Source organism: Bacillus rossius, chromosome 5, assembly GCF_032445375.1.
Source record: "Bacillus rossius redtenbacheri isolate Brsri chromosome 5, Brsri_v3, whole genome shotgun sequence".
Classification (NCBI taxonomy): Eukaryota; Metazoa; Arthropoda; class Insecta; order Phasmatodea; family Bacillidae; genus Bacillus; species Bacillus rossius.
Genome location: NC_086333.1, coordinates 34,602,747 through 34,626,446, shown reverse-complemented (window position 1 = coordinate 34,626,446; position 23,700 = coordinate 34,602,747). Strand labels below are relative to the sequence as shown.

The window sequence follows — 23,700 nt, the reverse complement described above, 5'->3', positions numbered from 1 at the left end:
TTATATGGTGAATTGCAATAAAACCAAAATGCAAGTTAATACACCATAATAGCACCAAAATGTAAGTATAAACATGAAATGAATCAGCAATTCGACAGAACTTAATTCAAATTACAAACAAGTAATTTTCTTACTATGGTAAAACAATTTGTTGATATGTTTTTATTTTTCTAAGAAGTTCTGGTCTAGACAAGCTTATTACAAATTATTATTTTTTGTTTAAGTTCATTATGTGTGGATATGAGACTACTTTTGTAAAATAAGTACTAAAAAATATTTTAGTTTCATTTTTTTTGAATAATACACCATTTTTACTATGAAAATGTAACATTAAAATCTCCTGTTTCAAAAATGAAATTGACCTTAAAAATAAAACCGTAAAATCTTGTCCCTATTTATTGCACATCATAATAACTTTATACGTATTGCGGTATTGTGATAATCCCCTCTCCCCTGCATGACAATTTTACATATTTTACTACAAATTTCAGTGATCGGCTACTTCTTTCATTCCACTCCATTACTACTCACCTTGTATACATTAAAACTGCACAAAATGATTTTTGCCATGGAAAAGGAAACACTTTCAACTTTGAAAATAAGAATCTCTAAATGGCTCCTTATCATAATGGTGACCACTTGAAGCAAATGGGAGAGAGGTGTGTGTGATGGACAGTGCACTACAGGTCAATTCATTGATGGTAGGGCCGGAGCTAGTTGCATGACATGGAGAAAACGAAAGCATCCAACTGCCAGGTTCCGCAACTGTCCTCTGATAGGATACTGAAAAGACCGCTAGCACCGATGGTGTGCATACAGCTGAAAAGATTCTCCTTCTCTGAACAATGTCTCATTGGCTGCTGGAATTGCATGGTGTTGGGTTGGCAGGGACAGAGATTTGCCGGCAGGAAGAAGATGGAACTGCCCTTGTTGTCTTAATGCCCCAGGTCTAACTCTCTTGAGCAGATTACTCACGCCGGAGTGGCAAAACTGAGAGGGTGCACATGGACAGCATGCTAGCCAGAAATATATTCTGTGGGTGTGGCCAAGCATACGAATGAGGATTCTGCAGCCTGGCTACAAATGTAGCCGATTACTCCATGTGGCTACAAGGCCCTTCTGTAATAATGAGAGACTGTTCGACCAAGCTATTTATTCTAAGTCCTGCAAAGATCAGCTTTAGACTGTTCATGTGGTATTGTGTTCTAAACACACACTGTCCCATAATGAATTTATTAGCAAGTCTTAATTAAATTTGTAAAAGTTGTCTTTTGACAGCCAATATGAAGTGCTGATTCTAAGTGGGTATGTACTGCAAGAATTAAAAAAAATATATTTATACACTGTCACAGTCTTGCTTGTTCGACCAACCTTTTCATGTTGTTTTGAGATGACTCATAACACAGTCTTACAGTCTAAAAGTTCAGCAGCACTTGTTGACTGTGTTTTGTTAGCACTGCGATGCAATTTTGTTTATCAGTGCTTAGAAACAGTTTACTGATTGTGAAAGAGTTTCTCCTTTCCTGACAAAGTAAAGACCTACATAATTCTAGTTTTCACTACCTAACTGATGGGGGCTTGCAGCAATTATAAGAGCAAGGACAGTGTTTACCAAGCCATCAATACAAGAGCTAAATCTGATAAGCCAGCCAATGTTTAAAAACAGATGTTAAAATTTTACATTGACATCTGTTCATTGCACAGTTTCTAAAATATTTTTAAATCTTCTTTGGCATAATCTGTACAATAAAGTATGAAGAACTGTTTACAAAATTGAAATGAAAGCATCTGTGCTCACAAACTATCAGAAAGACAACTAACTCCCTGCTGAGTGACCACGGCACCACAAACATGCCAACTGTGGCACTGGCTCCGCGCGAGAACTCACCAGCCTCCGTTGCGAGTCAGGGTGAACCCGAACCGGGCATCTCGGTCCACGCTGACCCTGATGCCCACAAGGCCAAGCCCTTGTGCCGAGATCACTTGGCCGCGCATCACAGACACTCGGCTACAGCGGGGGACAGAGACGCACACGCTTAGAGTGAGAGGGGAGTGGAGGGAGGCAGGGAGAGTGAGAGCACACAGGGCGGACGCCATCTCACGACACCCATGCACCTATCACAGCCTCGGGACTGCCAGGCTTCCTCACTTACGTAGTGCAGCAACCAATTACAATTATTCTTGGAAATTACGTCATTGTAGCTATTATAGCTGGCTGCAAAATTTTACGTTTTAAAATTATTATGTTTGATATAACTTTTTTATGTATTAATCACCAACAAACTAATGTACTTTAGTTAACAATTCTCAAAGCTTCTTACAAATTGCCTACCACTAAAGTCAAACAATAATGAAACTTTAAGCTGTTTAATTTTTGTGACCCTACGCATATTACTGAACCAAATATAAAATAATTTAGTAAATATATATATATATATATATATTTTTAATTTATAGCTCAAAGAGATCATTTTTATTTACTATGATAGATTGTAAATTATGATTATTTGTCGTGAGATAACATTGTGACATATGATAAGTGGGTGTTTGGCTTCAAACAGGAAAGGAAGACATCAACAATACATCAATAAAATTTAAGAACATGATAGCTTATGGTTAAAATAAAATAAGTAAAAAGTAAGTATCAACAGTCCATGAAATGTAAAGAAAAAATTGAACCAATTATATATATTGTGGTATTAACTCACATTTGTATACCAACTGTTAAGGTCTTTGCACCAAATCAAGCTACCAATAACCATTTATTAAAAAACATAAAGATTTTGATGACATGAGAATTTCATTAATAATATATTTAAGAAAAATATTTTCAATGTGTAGAAATAAAAATGTAAATTATTTACTCATCTTCCAAATAATTGTTGATATTTAAGAATAATAATGTTCAAAATTTCATATGAATTTCTAATAATAAGATTAAATTTCATTCAAAAAATAATGATTAATTAAAAAAAAGATAAGGCTAAAAAAAAATGTTCTTTTTAAAATATGTTTTATAAATATTTGGTTTTCTGTTGATACCTACTCATACATTTAAATTTTTAATCATGCAAAATGCAAAATGGATTTGTGAAATAGACATAAAGCAAAAAACTTCAAGAAAAGCTGTGCAGAAGTGCAGTTTGATTTTTAGTTAATTGAATACATATAAAATTTTAATTTTTTTTACAAAATGTTTAATTCAGTTAGTTATTTAAAATCACATAAATGAAGGGCTTCACTAAACCTCATTTATAAAAAACATTTCATGAACATGTAGCTAGGTCCTGCTAGAGTCAAGTAAAACGTATTTAATAATCATCTAATCAAAGAATTTGCACAAAACAAGTAGTATATAATGAAAAATTACATTAATCTCCGAATATGAAGACCTTCATTTATACTGAACTGTAACAAACAGATCATGTAAATACACACAAAAATAAAAATTTTCAAGCACATTATTTTAAACTACTAATATCTAAAACGAAAGATACACTGAGATTAAAAGACACCAATATTAAAAAAGTGTAGAGAAAAGGTGAGTTATAATATGCAATAAAAATTACTGATACTTAATAATATTTGTTGGGCTTGAACGTCGGGAGAAGTAGAAGTAGAGAATGGGTAAAAGGCGAGGACAGGTGGACCAGGAGAGTCAGGAGAGGACATGGTCGGACAGAGATAAGACAGAGATGGTGGTGTAAGAGAAACAATGACAGACGCAGACAAGGGACAAGGGACAAGAAGACTACACTCTCAAAAATTACAGTTTAATTATTTTTGTAAGGAAAAAAAATTTCTCATCACAAAATACTTGTAAGGAAAATAATAATTTTATAACTCAAGAACATACACAAAAACACAATATTAAAAAAAAAAAAAGGACAGTAACAGTGCAACAACACACTAACACATAGACAAAAAATATAAACAAAAGTGAAAAATACAGTAATTTAAGCATCTATGTATAAGTATACATATGTACGTGTCCATGTTCATACACAGTACTACTTTCAAATAAGAGTCCAATTTTTTTCAAAATCTAACTGCTTAAAATTTTTAATGAATAGACTTTGTACTATGATATTTTATGTTACAAAATGCAACAATTTAACACCACACCGTGAACACAAGTTATCACAAAAATTTGAGGACTAAATGATTTTTAATAAAAAAAATTCATTAAGGAAGTCAAATATAGTCACACTTGTAAGTGTAAAGTATCGTATATACAACAAATACTTCTCAATGAATTAAAAGTGACTTAAACTGAATGTTATACAAATATATAATTTAACATTAGTTTCAGTTGTATCGAAAGAAGATATGCCTGTGGGTTCCAAAAAGTGAATGTTTAAACTATAAAGTTAATTTAAATTTTGGCATGTATCTCAGCAACTTAAAAATCTACCTTTACACTCATATGAGTGCATAGACATTAAGAAAATGTAGCGGTACCTAGATCACTTCTGAATTCTTCGATGCAATACACCTTCAGCTCAAAATGACTGATAAATTCAGTGGAATAAATGTCATCATCAATTGTAAACACTAGTGTGGTTTATATAATTAAATCAGATTATCACGAACCTACTAATGGGAAAAAAAACTATTAGCATGATAGTAAAACCACACTGTAAAAAAGATATAACATGACTTACTCTTATCTTACAATGTTAAAAAAAATTAAAACAATGTTTTTGTTATTAGTATGTACATTTACTTGGTAATTTGATCTTAAAACAGTGAAATTAGTGTATTTAGTGTTTTGTAGAACCAATTGTTTTATATATATAAAAAACAAGCTCTTCATTAACTTACAAATCTGTGAATAAATTCACAACTAGTACATAACAGTTAACAATTATAGCAATAATAACAGTTTCGGTCAAATACAAGAATGGATCAGTAGTTTTAATAAAGAAATTTTTGTATAAAAAAAACTGTTATAACTTTCAGACATATAAGTCACTGCCAACTCAGAATAAAAATATGTGTTGTACAGTTTATTTACTAGTACTTACTAATAACTTTTACATATTTGAAAATGAATACTGTGTATGTGTTCTGGCAGTAGTAGATCTATTACAAATAATTTTAATTTTAAACCATATGTTCAAATATTTTTATTAATATATTTTTATATGTGTAAGTATAACAAAAAAAATTTCATGAAATTTCAAACCAATTTTTGGATTTTTTTATAATGTTGGTTACAAATTAAAATTATTTTTTCCTGATCTTTTGTTGAACACACATTAAGATATCATTCCATCACCTCTAGCAACACTAAGTGTATTTATTTATGAATAATATAATTATAAGTATTAATATGATTATACATTAAATTGGCACAGAATTCTAGCAATTTCGTAACAATATTTCGAGTGCTTCTGAGCTGTATTGTTTTTAGGAAGAATTAAGAAATTATATGGGAATACAAAAATCATTGAAAATATTTTGATGGAAAAATTATTATTAGTAGAACAAATAATTTTTTTATCATCAAATTGCTGTAAGTAACATTTAAACTATAAAAAAAAAAAAAAAAAAATTATGTTGAACAATAAGTCAAATTTTGTCCTAGCCAGCTATAAATTAAAATTTACTTTTTTTTTTAAATTAGCATAATCTTCTTCTTACTGAGTTGTATAAGTCATAACCTTACATCAAAATACTGAAAAACCATTTTGGCAGTGCCTGAGAAATATTTCAATAATGACAAGCATGGCAATGCAGAAAGTATTAATAATTAGAAGAGAAACTTTTATCCATGTGTGCCATAACACTAAAAACTGCATATGTATAAGTGCTGATAATAACGAGTATACAAACTTAATTGCTTACTAATAAATGGTAAGAGAAAGCAAGATGATGGAAAATTTACTTAATGTGTGTTTATGTAAACTAAATAAAATTACAGTTTTTAAGAAGTAAAGACAAAAATTTTAATTTTTATTCATTTTGTCTAAAGAGATGTTTTAATTTAGTGAACTGACAATAAATAAGAACTTTTGGGGCCCACTTACCACTGTGTAAATGAACTCCAGAACTGACTACAATGTGAGGGAGTAACGAGAAGAAGAGGGCGTTACGACGTAAGCAAAAAACTACGAAAAAATATAAAAGCGCCACGAAAACAACAAGCATCTATGAAGTGTCGTCCAGAATTTGGCATGAAATGTGGAATTTTGAGAACGGTTTTATATTAAAAGTGTATTGTTTTGTACACCTGCACTACTCATAATATAATTTGTGCTTTTTTTTTTATATAATTTTTTTCTGGTACAATAAATATTCTCAAAAATTATTTCTGAGATATATAACTTAATATTTACTGCATTTCACAGATGCTTGCTCGTGGCGTTTTATTGTCAACAAACTGAAGAGTTTACAAGAGGCAAGCTCACACACATGTACACATTCCACGCACACCTGATTACATACACAAATAGTATATATGTTCGTACACAAAAAACACACATACACAAAACACATAATAAAAAATAATAACATCTCTACATGACAGACACAAGTAATTGTTTTCTTAATAAACGTGTACAAAACAGAAACAGTAATAACAAAAAATTTATTTTGCAAATCACACAGTGGAACTACACACACAATTCTAAAGCCAGTTAGCTAATTATCAATTTTACCATTGAACGTATACTATTATTATGAATTGTTAGCCTTTACTTCTTAAATGTTCCATTTTATTTACTTTTCCAGCTGTAGAAATACTATAACTGAACTGAGGTTTTAAAAATTCACTTGTGTCTACCATATTTTCTGCTGAATACAATAGCTGACAATACGCTTTCTTCTTATAAATATTATGCTTCCTTCAGCATACTTTTCAATGAGTTTACTTAATCATTACTTCCGTATTATAACCTAAATATCTGGGTACTGAAAATAGTAAAACTCATTTGAAATTAAAGCATTATTTGCATAGTTAATTAAGGTACCAATAGCTATAAATATATATCATAATAATTTAAAAACAATATTTGTATTTTGAAAAAGAAAATTTAAAAAACAGCAAATTTTATTTCTTCTGTTTAGTATGTATTTATATTTGTTTGACTATTTTACTGGTGCTTGTTTTAAATGCCTGTCATATAAATCTAGATTATCAGCCACTGGTATGTGTTAGAACAGTAAAGATAGATTAAAGGATAATTTATAAATATTGTATTGCTTTAAAGCAAATATAAATCTTGGGTTGTAAGAAATCGACTCAACCAAACAAAATGTTTGCACCACAGAATAATTAATAATTCTTCATATATAACTGCAATCAACAATGTAATCAACATCAATTAAAGATAATTTCACACCCTAAAGGTATGATTACTGCAAGCTTTATTTAATATTTCTTTTTGTGTATAAGTCTTCTAAAAATGTAACGCTCCATATTTCAGAGATCATTTTTCAACTGTGAATGCAATATAAGTATTTACACTATAAAATTTTTAAATAGTCAATTGAGCACACCATTTCGGGTCATGTTTTGGGCAATGTTTCATTGATAAATAATAAGCTGATATTGACCACCCTCTTCTTTAAGCCCAATGCACCTTGTCCGGCTGTGTGGTATTCAAACAGCAGTAACCCTGAATGGTTAGCAACATTGCATCCTCATCAACTGTGTTTCGTTACTTTTTTTTTTTGTTTAGTGTGCTTTCAGACAGTGCCATCTTTATCATTTTTAAACATATAATCTTAGTTATCTAAATCTTAATTCTATATTTTTTATTAATGAGTTTTGTTTTACATTTTATGTGTTTTAACGGTTCAGTTTTTCTTGGTCTTGTTCTATATCGTGTTTGTGTGGTAAGAAATCAAGTTGTTTCATTACTAGTGTGTAAGGTACAAGTTGTAGCGTTGTAGTCCCCTGCCCTTGCAAAGTATTATTAAAACATAATATTTTTTCAATAAGACAGTATATCAGTTGATTCTATGGTCCAAGGTCATAGTGACTTGGTTTATATGCCTGTATTTTATCATTTTTAATGTTCTTATGATTAATTTTTATACATAGTGGTTTCATTCAGAAAAGAAGTTTATCGTGGGTTTTTACTGGTTGTAACTTTGTTTGCTAGGTTATTGTCTGCATTTATGCATTTTTCAGTATTTTTTTTGTAAATGGATTTTACGCTGGCACTTTACATTTGAATTTATTTGAAAGCTATAACATTGGAACATTGGGTATTGTGTTTGTAAAAGGAATGAAGAGAGACCGATGCAGTACTTAGCAGTGCCAATTTTTTGACTTTTTTTTTGTGCTGAGACTTTCTGGTGCATTCTGTATGTAATTCTTATGATGGGAAAATGGCAGATGTTCTCTCTTACAGAATACAGGAATATTATCACGTTGTTTCATTAGTCAATCAGAAAAAGAATCTATGATTTTGATGTTTTATTTTTTGTGGGAAAAGCCTCTTTGCGAGGGTTCGGAAATTTGTATACTGCTATGTTTTTGTGAGTGCTGTGCTGTGATTGGGTGGCGAGGCCACACACATGCCACTACCTTTGGGTGATATGCAATTGCGTGCCGTGTTGCCAATTAAGTGACTTTGTCGCTAGAAATTATGACTTTTGCTTAAGTCTTAATGACAAAAAAAAAATGTTTTGACAACAAAAATGATTTAGCGACTTATCTGATGACTTTTGGAGTAAAAGTCAAAACAGTATTAGACATTGGATACATTTTTAGTTTTTTGTCAACATGAAAAAAATAAACTTGAAATTCAAATGTTCTATGAACATTATGAAAACAATAAAAACACAATAGATTGTCGTTAAAAACTATTAATGCATTGATCCTGTCGAGAAATCAGTTGAAAAAATAAAATAAAGATTGCGCATCTTTTCAAATACCGTTGAAAGTGCTGCAACTCATTGGAATAAACAAAAGTTATGCTTTTGCAACAAAAACCATTGAACTGCAACATGAGCTTTGGAGCCACGTTCAACCCTCTACTTCAACTGTGGCTGTGTCTGATCAGCATGAGACCAAGAATTATTTGATTTATTAAGTGACGACAATGAATAACTTAAATATTTTTGAAAATCAGATTTAAATTATTGTTACCTTTTGTTACACCAATGCAATTACATATTTCTAGTATTTTTGGCAATTGTGATTTAAACAACAATTAATGTGTATGTTACAATGATCATAATATACTTAATTAAACATTAGCTTTTTTTATATGTATCTTGTTGCACAAAATGCGTTATTTAATTATAATTTAATTCCTAACCAACAAATTTTTATTAATTTTTTCACGTTCCCCTACCCCCATTTCCCCTTCAGACCACCACTGGCCTCTTGTGCCCCTCCCAGAATTAAATCCTGGATTTGCCCTTGGTCGGATCAGTTTTAGCAACTTTATAGCGACTTTTGATAATAAGACTAGTGAATCAGATTTATTGGAGTTGGCAACACTGATTGCGTGTAGCCTCTTCAGTCAGGGTCCGTGCGAGGTACCGAGACATCACGTGTTGGCGGTTGCTCAGTAATAATATTAAATGATTTAAAGAGAGAATTTCGCGACTAGCGTCTGGGCGCTACCGTGTATAATCAACCTTTTTCGTGTTTTGGAACCGTTAACTAGAATTTTGTGACCACAGTCATAGACCACAAAAAAGAATCGAGTAAACTTCATCCATTGTTCAGGGGATTGAATCCTTCGGCTTGTACCGTAAGTTTGTGTGCAATCACGGGATTTACTTGCGAACTATATTGTAATATTCATCCTTCAGTACCTACGAATGAGTAAATTTGTTTTTGGAGTCAGTGAAGAGGTTATTTGCGACTTGTTTTAGATTCGTCATGTATTTGGTCTCATGGTCTGAAAATGGCGGCCATGATGACTGGAGAGTTTTAGTGAAATATCAATCAAAACCCGTCAACATTAATTTGTGTCCAAGAGACGTTATTTAAGTGAATTGATGACAGTAACATTTCTTTTGGAACCTAAATAATTTTCAGCGACAAACCTTTTTCTGAAAGTGTTCATGACTGTACACACTAGACTGAATTTCGAGCTAGTCGGGGGATCTGGGGTGTTCTAAATGTCACACCAACGTGAAGCAGGCAAGAATTTAGACACGCCCTGAGGGCTTAAAATCACAAAATAGTCAAGAGAACTTTTTTTTAAATTGCCAAGTACATAACATTTTTGGAAAATGAACTGCTGTAAAAGTGTCACATGATCATAGGCTATTCTGTACCACCTGAGTGAGCGAGTTCAATGTATACGTATCGTGGGAGCTACGAGAGAACGAGGTTTCTAAGTTATATGAGTTGAATGTGTGAACGCCGGCAGCGAGATCCGGTTGTATACAGAACCTAGTAAGAGAACGAGGAACTTCACGGGCGCTTCTCAGTTTCGGAGTTTTGTATTCTACTTACATTCCATCAGAGTGTGCCCGTGAGTTAGTCTGAGGTAAGCATGCTTATGCAAAGGATTTCTTATTTATACATATATATTAGTGTTATTGATGTTTCAAGAATATAATCAATGTGCAAAGTAATAAATGCTGGTTTAACGTAACCATATGTCTTAATCAGAAGTTTTTGTATCACTTGTGATCCTTGTAAAGGAAATTTAAAATCAAATTTTTTGTGAGTGCACTATGAATGGTTGAGAGGAATCGAATTTGCCCTTTATTGAATTTTGATTTTTATTTGAAGGTGGTCTACCCTTGAAACCTTCGGTACGTAACAGACGCAACACCTAGAACAATGGCATTGAACCTACCAGAAGACTCTCTCTCCTTTGTATTATATAAGTAATCACAAGGATGTGGTTTGCATCCTTCCCCGTGGTTTCAGTTTTATCAGTTATACAAGTTTTGGAGAGAGACAGATGTACTTGAGTGTGAAAAAAAAAAGACTTGTAACTTGTCAAAAATTGGAGGGAACAGAGGAACAAAATTTTATCAAGGACTGAGTGTGTTTAGGTGAGTTGCCATGTGCTAGGATTGGCTGCTATTTGTCTATTTAATTTTGTTATTGGTTAGTTATTATATCACATTGGCACCCTTGTCTTTTACGAGGAAGGGTGGCAATATTAGTCAGCGTCTGATCGAGGTACTGAGAGGCCGCATATCAGGCTGTGCTCAAAAAATAACTAGATGAAGTAGAGGCAAATAATTTAATGACTGTGGTTTGGGCTACGCCAAGTGTAATCAACCTTTTTCTTATTTCTTTGGAACTTCCAACTAGAAATTTTGGAGACAGTTGTTGATAGCAGCCCACAATGATGATAGGTTAAGTTGTCATCATTCCAAGGACAGAGTCCTTCAGTGTGTACTGTGAGTTGTGAGCATCCATGGGATTTCCTTACGAAGAGTTTGTAATTTTTTCAACTTTCAGTACTAACGTACAGTAAATTTGTGTATGAGCCAGTGAAATAGTTTTGTGTGACGAGTTTATTATTTTTATCACGTACATATATGTTTTTCGTAGTTGGAAGATGGTGGCCATTGTGCATTGTGGATTTTTGTTGAGGAAAAATAAAAAGGAGTTAAAATCAATAATGTGTCCATGAGACTTTGTTTTCATAATAATAATAATAATTTAAAGCAATATTTTTAGACCTTTGAACAATATTTTCAGACCCAGCACATTTTTCAAGTTTTTATGAATCTAACACTTGGACCAAGTAGATCTAGCTGGAGGTCTGGACTGTTATAAAATGTTAATATGTACATGTGGCATACTAACCGGTGATTAAAAAGGCAATTTCTTTGTTCATAAATTGTTTGTTTTTATTGTATTTTACTCATCTAGGTGTTTGTAACTGGGTGAACGGTTTGGTAAAGTACAGTCTGAAATTTTTAAAATGTATGAATTATACCAAAATAATATTTTATTTTTATTTTGAATGAATTGTAGAAATGTTAGTAGTTTTGAAGGATGTATAAGTTAGGAAAAATTGTGTTGTTCAGCTGATTAAAATTTTTTTTCCACATTATTGTAAGTTATTGATCTTGCTGTGTTTTACTTGTTACAGCAATTTTAATAATTTTTGTGCCAATATATATTTTTTGTTTTAATGTATTTTACCACACAATATGTATAGCCTTCATTGCCCTTCTATTAAGTGTTTTTAGAATCTATTTTGATATTTAAAACACAGCATTTTGAGATGGTTAAGATACATTTCTAGTACAGTAATACTTCTTTTTGCTATCCATCTTCAGGCACTAACTCAACAAGATGACACAGACGTTGCCTGACTGTGGTTTGAGGGGCAACGTGTTGTGTTGCAAGCCAACCGTGGTATCACAGTCTCATTACTAGGTAGCACAATGCAAAGAATTTCTTGAGAACCAGGTGGTGTATTTCTCTTTGGTTTTTAGCATTGCTAGCTGCTCTCTACATTTTTTAATTGTTTTCACAGCTACTATAAGAAAAATAATTAAAAGTAAATTTTAGGGTGATTATGCCTTGCTGCAGCTTCGTAGATTCTTTACTGTTCTTAATCATACCTTTGCTCACAATTATGTTTTGAAATAATATGATAATATTTGTCTGTTTTAATTGGGTTTTTCTTATGAGAAATGTTGCCATGAAAAAACTGAAACAAAATACTCTATAAACATTACTTCCAATTAAAAATATTAAAAAGTAATTTTAATAAGAGAATGCAAACAGAAGTTCATTTAATGATTTAATATTTCAGGACTAAAGTTCTGCTTTCCATATTCTAACAGTATTTTATTGCATCAAACAGTTAAAACACATGCCTCATAAAGTGATATACAGTATCTCCAGAGTGAACTACGTAGACTCAATGCATAAGCTTTGGTGCACAACAGAGGAGAACTTTGAATTTTACATTACAATGTACTAACTGTAGGCAAGTCAAAATTTATTTTAAGACCTAAATAAAAATATTAGACTTAAATTTACAACTAACACACGAAGAAAAATTTATTTAGGGCTGGAATTAATTTTAACTTAAAGCCAGTATGGCCCCATTCTATACCAGGCCAGTAATTCATAATGCATTCAAAGCTCAATTTAAATTATTTGATTATTTATTACAGTTTAAAATGTAAAGTTTCTGTAATCTCAGACATTGCCTTAGTATTCTAATGGCAAATGCATACCTACATTCAAAACTGTTGAACATTAACGTGTGTCCGTTCATATTAATTTTCAATGCAAAATTACTAATATAGATATTCCAGCACATAGTCTGTACTTCAATGACTTGGAATCATCTTGTCTCTCCTGTCCCCTTAGGGTTTTCTATGCCAACTTTTGCAACGTGAAACTACTTTTCTCTTTAGTCTATCAAGAGTCACCTTTGAAAAGAACTAGGTATTCTATTTTTCTTAAAAAGAAAGCATTTGTGATTAAAAGTGTGTTAAATATTTTAAATATTGATTGTCTTACCTATATTGATTACAGCAAATGATACATTTTTTAACATATCTGATGTTTACTCTGAATGCTAGGTCGCTACGACCAACTAACTTGGGCTGAATACGACCTGCAGGTTTTATATATTACGGCAGAAATGAAAAAAAATTCATGTACTGCGTTAGTTATTTAATGGATAGATATTTTCTAATTTTTTCATTGGCAACATTTCTACTGTTGGAGCTTCCAAAGTTATTTGAGATTTGAACATGCTCAATTATTTCAAAAATCCAAAGTATATTTATACACTCAACATTAAATTTGTATTTTAAACCTGGCTTGTGATTTACAATGACACACATCAAATAAATTTATAAGATACCTACATTAACTTAATTACTTTGCTTCACAATAAATCTTCCTACGTAGGAAGCAATGCTTTCATGAGGCAAAGAAAAACCAATTCTATACATACCAAATATTTAAAAATAATAAGTACACCTAACACACATACATGAAAGTCAGGGATAAACACTAGACAAAAGACACTTGATGAGATGATAACAGATTCTGATATTCAAGAAACCAGTTTATTTCATTCACTTAGTTTAGTTTTATCGGAGCATGTTAAAAATTTAAAAAATAAGAATTGTTCTTTACTCTTAGTGGATGAATATTAAATAAGGTAAAATTTAGAGTAAGGCCTAAGAACCGTTAAAACATTCATTGTTTATTATACACCTTCTACAACACTCAATGGTTCAGACGTATATTTCAGAAATGTATTATGAGCATACTGACAAAAATTGTAACCTTTCTGCAGCTTAAAATAAATGTTTCTAAAATTTTTGTGCTCTGTGGGATATACACCTATTATTGCTAAATGTTACAGATTATAAATTATTGTAAACTTTTTAGTTTTTAACATTTAAAAAATTAATACCAAACAAAGTTGCATGCATTATTTAATTCTTTACTATCAAAATATGTGAAAATTATTTATATTTCAGTAATTTACAGAGTTATAAAATGAGGAGTTTTATCTGACAGCTTCATCTAACAATTAAACACATGCCTCATAAACGTAACATACAGTATCCCCAGAGTGAACCAAGTTGAATTGAGGGTGAATCTGAGTGCTGTAGTATTTACGATGCATTTCTGTTTATTGCTTAGAAAAGTCTGGATTTGTCTTAATTGTATGGACACCAGACCCAGCTTCCAAACGTTTCTCGTTAGTTTAGGCAAAGCGCTTTAAAATCTTCTGGCAATCTGAACAAAATCATTAGTTCTCAAGAAAGGAAGGGAGAAAAATAAGTACCTATCAAGCCTATAAAGCTTGACGGTGGACTTGTTGGATATGAACTGAGTCCACATCTGAGGAAATGATAATGTGCCTGAAGTTTCAGCATGTCTGTTCCAGCCATCTTCAAGGATGATTCACAACTGAAGGCCTGGGTTTCTGGCATGGTTACCATATAGGGCCATTTACGGCCCTGTGGGCGGCCAATCAGGATGAGGCTCCTGGGTAGCTCAGTTTATCCAGTTGTCAGGAATCAGCAATTATCTTCTACCCATAAAGATATTTAAATCTTAGGCCAAGGCTTACATCCTGATTGGGCCCAATCATGGCCGTCCACAGAGAAATGGGCATTTACTCTCTTTTTCCAATGCACAATATCTATAAGCGGTGTCCTTGTTTCGCTACGCACTGCATCCACACACACGCAAAGTACAAAAAAATATTTTAGAACAAACTTTATAATGTAATGAAAATTTTTTAAATGTAATTAAATAATTTTATTTTGTAAATGAAAATATATGTAATGAGAATTTAGTAAATCCAATTTCTTCTTGTAAATTTCATCGAGAGCATCATTTGATAATATTCAAGACATACTTCTAAGGAAACGTAACTGAAAGACGCCATCTTGGTTTCAATCATTTCTGCTATAAAATTGTTGATATTGTTTTGTATTTAAAATTTTTGCTCTGTTTGACCACAGCACGTTATTAAAGGAATACCTCATTATTAACGGTAATTAACTGCCAAAAATAGTTTCTCCTATGAAATGATAAGTTTTTAAGATTAATTTATAGGTATTTTTTTCTTTCAGAATGTATAAAAATGTACTGATACTATCAAAACACACTATTTTATGGTCTTAGAAAAAAAATGGTTAAATTAAAAACATAATAATAAAACTTTATGAATTAATATACCTAATTATTGATGGAATACAAAATAATAATTTTAATGTTAACAAGCTGACAGTATAGCAACAGTAGGTGCCATTTACTCTGTACTGCAATGTAAGTGTGCAAGAGACTTTATGTAGATCATTGGGCCTTCAGTTTATCGCAGTTGTAGATGGCTGCAACATGGCAAGCCGAAACGTGGGGCACTTTATCACTTGCTCGGACGAGATCTCAACGCAAATCCAAGAATCAGTCAACCATACCTACAAAATCTACATTTAATGTTTTTGTAATCTCGAGAAAAAGTAACAATTTTTACAGACAGTTTCCAAACTGTTATTAATGCTATAGATAACTACCTAATAAAAGTTAACATTGAACACCCTGGTTAAATTATATGCTATCAGACAGAGGAAACAGAATTGTTTTGTGTAAACAAAAATTGCACTTAGGAGCTCAACCACACGGAAAAAAAATTCAGCTAAAAAATCTTTCTGCTACAAGATTTTTTTAAAAACTCACGAAATTATTTTTAAATATGTTACCATTAAGATTTCTTCTAACAATATGGGGTAAATATAATACTTTTAAAAAATTGTTTCAAGGAAAGAAAAGTTTAATTTAATAAGTAAAAGAATACAATGCTTAACAGCAGACTTGGTTACAGACTTTTTTCAGTACCTATGTAAATCAAACTATCAAACATTTGGCAGTTGCATTATTTTTTTATACAGTCCACTAGGAACTGATTTAAGTGAAGCAAAACCATTTTCTTGCTTGATGACAAAAAAAAAACACTTTAATATTTCGCAGTTAAATTCATCAAAATATTTCTAAATGGTGATAGAGGTAAAGTCAAGGGCCTATTCAGAATTGAAGGGAGGGAAAAGAGAATTGTAGCTTCCCTTCCCTTCCCAAGTGAGAGGGGCAAATAAAGGAGAAAAAATATATAAATCAGTTATTGAAAAATTTATTAACAGGTTGGATGTTAGTATTATAACACTTATAATTAAACTATTATGAGAAAAAAAAGACACTAAGTAACTGAGAAGTCATGAAACTTCATCCTTCATGAAAGGGGTTGGATTCCAAAAATGTTTCCTCACAAAAAAAAAACTCTTTTGAGCTGAATATGCCTTTAAGTACTGTGATTGTTATTATTAATACATAACATAAATTATTCATGTATTTGTAAGGTGACTGGCATGTAAGATGTTGCAGCTTCTATCCTGGCTATTACCACTCTGACAACTCTCAGAACAGATATGAGACAGGTATTCAAGTTAGCAACTCGCATACCTAACAACAGTGATGAAAAAACTGGTTCCCAACATCAGAAAATGAGATGAAGGTAACATAGGAAAAGGAAATTGATGAAATTTTTTTTTGGTGTTTTCTTTAAATAAAAAGTAGGGTGCTAAAAAGAATTGAAATTTTATTTAAGAACTGTTTTGGAACTGAAAATTAAAAAAAAAGCTACAGAAAACTGAAAGAAACAAATATGCTATCAGAGAAAAGGAAAAAACAAAATAACACATAAAATTAAATGCAGTCATTTAGTTCAGACTGTCTGGACAGACCACAAGCAGAAATAGAGTTTACTCTTACAAAAAAATTTTTTTATAACATTATGTCACTGAACGATTTTTAACATAACTTGGCAAAAAAAAAATTGTGAAGTATGTAAATTATGAATTTAATTTTGCATATACTGGTTATATTTTGAATGAAGAATATAGTTTTTGGGTTCCCAATGCTTAGAAGGACTAGTAAACTCTATTTTGCCACACAGATGCCATCTGAAAATCCGCACAGAACTTCTAATTAAAATGAAAGGAACCCAAAAACTAAAGGAAGAAAACCAAACGCTAACCGTGAAACAGTCATGTACGCATAGAGTAGCGACCTTACCTCTCGCTGTACTCGTCCATGTGGGCGTAGCTCTGCACGCTGTTCTCCTCGATGAGGAACTTGACGCGGTGGTAGAAGGAGGCGGTGACGGAGGGGGGCTGCTTCCTCAGCAGCACCTCCACCGGGTCGTTGGAGGCCAGGCACATGATGTGGCCCGAGCAGGACGGGTGCACGCAGCACTCGCTGTCCGAGCAGTCCGCCATGCCGTCTGCCGGGCGAGCCATGAGCCACGCGTCAGGCCGGACCACTCCCTCCCGGCCCGCTAGGCCCCGCCTCCCGCCTCCCACCTCCCCTGTCCCTCGTGCCATCTGCCCAAACCTGTACGCAGGCAGCTACGGAACCACCTTCGCTCACAGCATCTACACCGTTCTTAGAGTCACGGAAATTTCGTGCATTCATTTAGTCGCAAGTTAGAATCCAAACCTTCACACTCTCGCACTGTGTTCGCGATTGGCCCGCAGTTACTTGGACACGCCCCTCTATGACCGTGAGCCAGTGATGTCCAGCTAGGAGAGAAGTAAGCGAATCAGGTAGTGCCAATTAACGAGGATAAACATGCTCTCGCTAAGAAATCGACCAATGGGAAAGCAAACATGGGTTGAACACACCTACTACCTCAAATTCTACTCTGAAGCCAGACAAATCTGCAAAATTTCCGGGTCTCTAACTATTCTTTTCAAAATATTGTGGCATTTATTTACTGTGTTAAACTGCACGTTAAAGTACTATAAATTTTTATAAATACATGATTTGAAAAACATCACAATTTTCAACACTTAATAATAGAACCATCACTGCAAGTATACATATTTTATTCCTAGAAGTGTCACCAAACAGTCATGTGGGTGGCTAAAATTTCCATCTTGTGGAAGAAAATGGTGCAGTATAGAAAACCATACCTCCATAGAAATGACCGACAGACTACTGAAACTTCCGCAGAACATTTCATAGCAGTGTCATGGAAGCTTACAGGGATCATTATTTCTTTCCTTCCTTCACACGCAGTGCTCACAAAACCTCAACTGCTAACACATACACTTGTGAAAGACTATGGCTGCAGCACAACTAAATATTTTGTTTCCACAAACTTTAAAATTACATTACGGTGTGATCAAAAGATGTGGTGGAGTCAAATGCTCGTAATGGGAAAAGATTCCCGTTCAGGAACAAATTTTTTTTAGATCCACCCAAACTAGTATAATTATATCCCATGAATGTAGTGTAAGAAAAGTGGAGGGGTGGCTTTAGCCCCTTAAAACCCCTCCTGCCTTCCATAACATTTTATTAGCCTCTGATTAAGTGCTAAAAATGGCATGATGTATTTGATTCACTATAAAATAAAATAATTATTAGTTCAGTATTTATTTTCATTTAAATTTAAAACATGAGAATAAACTACGACTTTTAGTGCATTTGTACTAATCCAAACACAATATAGATTGATTTAAAAGTTTACAATATCTTTGCTTTACCGGCATTAACTGATGGGTGTTATTTATATAAGGTTAACAATACGTTACAATAGAGAAATTTCATGCAGCAAATACTGTATTAAATGTGCAGGTTGATATTTCAATGGATGGCTAATATTTTGGGTTCTATTTTGATCTTATGTTCACTGAAGCAGAATGGTTATGTAGAGTAGATGTAATTTACTCATGTTATAAACAATGCTGCATTCTCACATAAATTTAATGAATAGATAAAAGTGTTCAGTCAAGTGGTAATGTTTTATTATGTGGTGAAAGAACCACAAATGTTCTGAAAGGACATTATGAAAAGTCATACATTGTTTGAAACCAAAATTTTTGAAAAGGTGTAGTGAAAAGGGTTTAAGACAATTTTTGATATAGCCATTATTACATTATTTTAAAGTTTTTCTTGATACAGTGTTTCATAAGAATATTTTTAAATTAATATGAAAAAAAAATATTAAATATGAAATATGACTACTATCAACAATTCAAAAATAATAATGTTCACATCAAGTAGTACTTAACCATATGTTATTTTTTTATGAGTGTACTAAGATTTATATAAGATCTACATAGAAAAAAAATATGTAAAATACTTAGCTCACATATTATGTCTACAAAAATTTCAAAAGTGAGGCTCAAACTCAATATTCACAGTTATTGGTATTTTGAAAAGCAAAGATGGTCTGAATTCTATCTTGTTTAACACAGCAGTTAATTTTTTTGATAATGATGTTGCTGCAAATTTTGCTAATGTAACTGACTAAAGGATTGCACAGAATGTACTGCTAACTTTAGCAGCGAGAGTTACATCTATGTAAATGCCGTGCTTAGTTTGTCTTTGTAGCAAAAATAAAAATGTAATTGTGTCCAATAAAAATTGCATTTCATGTTACAGAAGATTGCTTGCATTATTATCCAACAATATTCTCCACTCAAACATAATCACATCAATTTTACAACACATTTTCAATAAATGTTTTACTAAAATCATTATTGATAAACATACAATCAAACCTCAATAATACAAACCTGAAGGGCCATAATTTTGTCGCTTTGCAATAACGTGATTTGTAGTAACCAAACTTTTACAAAATTTGATCACAATTTTATAAATTTTTTTATCAAATTTAAATAAAGTTAAAACTGCACACAATTTTATACTGACTACTTTTTTTAGGGATTGTAAAATAAAATTTTAGGAAGAATACACACATGGCTTCAAAAGAAATATTTTCTCCTGTATCACACATAATAGGATTTAGACAGTAGAATAAAGTTTGGGTATAGATTAATACCTACAAAAAGACATACTGTACTACCATTAAAATTTAGAAGAATAACATTTCCAAGCTTTTTTCCCCAACCTAAAACGAACAAAAGTAATGGCATTGGTACCTGTTATTTCAGTTGAAACTTCACATTGTTTCTTTACATTATTCGGGCATATTTTCATTAAACATCCTTTACAAGATGAAACTGCCTACAATTGGAACACAAACAACTTTGTATTACTCAACAACCATACTTTTGTATTAAACAAATTACTTACTACTATAATACCTACATTTCATTTATAGAGACTGTGAAAACACATTGTTTTAGTGAGAGTTTTGAATTAACAGGGTTTGTATTAATGAGGTTTCACTGCAAATATTTATGATAAGACTTTAAACCCAATAAAATCCAAGGGAGTGAGGAACACCGTTCAATTATTTTCCTCAAGTAAAGCACTCACGGTGCGTAGAAGCTGCCTTACCCTCGTCATTGTCGATGTCGTCGTTGCACTCCATCTCCAGCCGAATGCTGCAGTCGTGGCCAGCCCAGCCGTCCATGCACACACAGTGGTACTCCCCGTCCTCCAGCGTGCAGGTGCCGTGTCTGTTGCACGCGCTCTTGCAGCCCGCTGCAACCAAGGTGGTGTAAACAATACAAACCCCTGTACGACAGTGCTACAAGCACCCTACACGCAGGGAGTCTGAGCACCTTGCAGCCCTTGAATCTTCTGTTCCAGTCAAGGCTTGTACTCTTCACCCAACAGATAGTAATCATGACTCATTTTTAAAACTAATTATTTTTAAATTTAAAGCTATTACCTTGCCTTTGTTCAAGGATGGATTTCATAATTTCCCAAGCTTTCAGATATATCCTCCGAGCAGTCAAAATGTGCTGAATTGTCAATTATATGAGACGTGCTGGGTTTAAAAAGCTGAATTTTCTACACTACTTGACTTCTTTTCTTGGCAACTACATCACTGAAAAGTTACAAGTGAACAAATACTGTGTGATTTATGTTACAATTGCAATCACATGCATTGCCTTATTGTATTTGTGGTAGTCGACTAGGTAATGATGGAGAAGACCCAAGCGGCCACCTCTCGGGTAGCAGATATCACTCAAGCGAAGAGTGTTTGAGCATGTGGTCGCATGCCCGCACCACAACCGAAGGCACCGATGTCTCCCCAGCTGTCACGCCCTATGTGCACACAGCACCTTGCCGACGCCTGGAGGCCGGAAACCCCTCCAGAGCCTTGGAAGGAGGGGAGGGCTGACATAATGTCAGCTCAGATGCGCTGAGATCCCCTGAAGCCCTTCATCCCTCCTTCACGCTCGCCCTGCGCACACCCCCTCCGGCCAAGATGGTGTAAGAGGCAGCACTAACCAGGACCGCAAGCCCTACAGAGCCTCTTGCACTCTTGCTGCCCATGCCCTCCAGACATCCAAATGCCACCACCACCACAGTCATACAAAGCAGTTTGACAATATAGGGCAAACCTCCAAGGCCAGCCGGGAGACAGCTGTGGTATTACATAACGTAATAAACCCCTCATCACTAGCTTCACGCCTACCTCTGTCCGATAGGAAAATTACCACTACTGACTGTAAACTGTCTTTCTCCTGCCTAGACCCTTTGCCAGCACCCTGCCGGCCCCAAGGGAAGGGGCAGGTAACACGGCTTGGTGACCCTTGCGTTGACCCTTGAGTTTAGACCCTTGCGCCCTTCCTCGTTTCTCATCGACAGAGCAGTGGGGTGGTTTATCAGTGGCTGGAATACCCTGCAAAGTTGGTCTGCCAAGGAAACAGCCTGCTGCGAATCCACCGCCCATAGCTGCCATGGACCCAAACACTTGGGTAGGACTGGAAGTACCTTGTAAAATTGATCCGCTGGAAAAAGTCACATCTGAGGTCGGACGGTCGGATGGTTTGCCAGGTGTCGGCAGCCACCAGCAACCTTTCAGTACCCCTCTTCCTCACTCCTACCCCGCCCAGCCTTATGACCTACTGTAATGGGAGATGAGGTGGGGGTAGGCGGTAGGAAGCCCTATTGGCCTGGCTGGCTGAGGGACACGCTGCCCACATCGTCACACAACCGAGCCACCGCCCAAGCACAGAGAGGAGCAGAGGCCTGCAGCCTCCACCTTGTCCTCTGATTGTGCCGCGGAGTCGGCCCGCCCCCAGCAGGGTGAGTGCAGTCCTCTTAATCAACGTCATAGAGATGGCGTGTCATCGGTATGATGCTTCGCCACATTAAATCAAGCATGGATTGAAAGTCGTCTTTTGATAAGGTTTTATGGGTATGACACGCTCGTCATGAGCATGACGTTTAAACCGTCATACAGCCGATGACGTGTCTTACTTTCATTTAATACTGGAAATAATTCTTTCAAACGAGCTCAATAATATACATATTCTTGTCAAACTTAATGTTTTGCCTCAATACTATTTACTCAGAAATTATTTAGATGAGATGGATCTCAAAAAGTTTATGTTGTCTTCTCTGAACAAACTTTCAAACTTCTTGACTCTGCTAATAATTACGTGGCGTGAATATCTAACATTGAACGTTTCATGTAAATAAGTTACATTCACTTATTTTTTTGTTATTTTTAACAGCACAGTATACTAATTTTGCCAAATTATGGCATTTTTTAAAAATATTATAATCTACAGGTAATCTGTATAAGTTTTTCATATTAAATAATAAAAATTTAAGGTTACGACAGAATCATGTAATTTTAAATATGATAACGTCACATTAGTTGATTATTTTTGACAAAAAATAAGTGTAAAACACATACAAGCATATCTATACAACTTCTTAAAATGATGAATTTTAGCCTTTGGCTTTCTTAACACGAGAAAAAAAAAATTCTTGTAAAAATAAAATGATGTGCACTGATAAGGTTGGAAATACACAAGAATGCTGCTGATTAAATACCTAGCAGTCCGCTGGTTATTTTACACCATTGTTTAATTATATTTTAAACAGAAAGCATTTCTTACCAAGATTTAGTGACTTTTAAATTAGACCTTCTCCCCACTCTCATTTGCCTCTACTGCATCGCGTATTGCCACATGTTTTATACGCAAAGGCTTCCATAAAATACTTTGAAGTATGATAAACTGGTAACAATTTAGGAACAGTGTTCCTCGTAGAGTTAAAAGGTTCCGTGTTTATTTTTAAAATTTTAATTATAGTTTTTGAAATAAAGTAATAAAATTCAGAAAAAGGTATTTTACTTCCTTTAATCATCTGTTTATTACAAAATAGTCACAATAACTTCTACTACAGTTTCTTTAAATAATATTCCGGCATTTAATTAACAACACCGAGTTTGTGTTTCAAGATTTCAAGATGCTAAATAATACCAGCAGCATATTCGCCCAATACGTATACTCGGGTGCAAAAGAGTGTTAATAATACTTGCAGTGCACTAAAAA

At 33.6% G+C, this 23,700-nt stretch overlaps 1 protein-coding gene across 1 annotated transcript in view; it reads right to left on the bottom strand.

Annotated features, from left to right (window-relative positions):
• LOC134531692 (teneurin-a) overlaps nucleotides 1–23,700 on the bottom strand; it is a 1,284,829-nt gene that overhangs the window by 108,676 nt on the left and 1,152,453 nt on the right. Inside the window, exons 9-12 of the mRNA XM_063367503.1 lie at nucleotides 20,738–20,884; nucleotides 17,504–17,711; nucleotides 6,033–6,059; nucleotides 1,889–2,008 (exon numbers count right to left, since the gene is read on the bottom strand). Coding sequence (XP_063223573.1) covers nucleotides 1,889–2,008; nucleotides 6,033–6,059; nucleotides 17,504–17,711; nucleotides 20,738–20,884 — 502 coding nt within the window. The remainder of the gene's footprint in view (nucleotides 1–1,888; nucleotides 2,009–6,032; nucleotides 6,060–17,503; nucleotides 17,712–20,737; nucleotides 20,885–23,700) is intronic.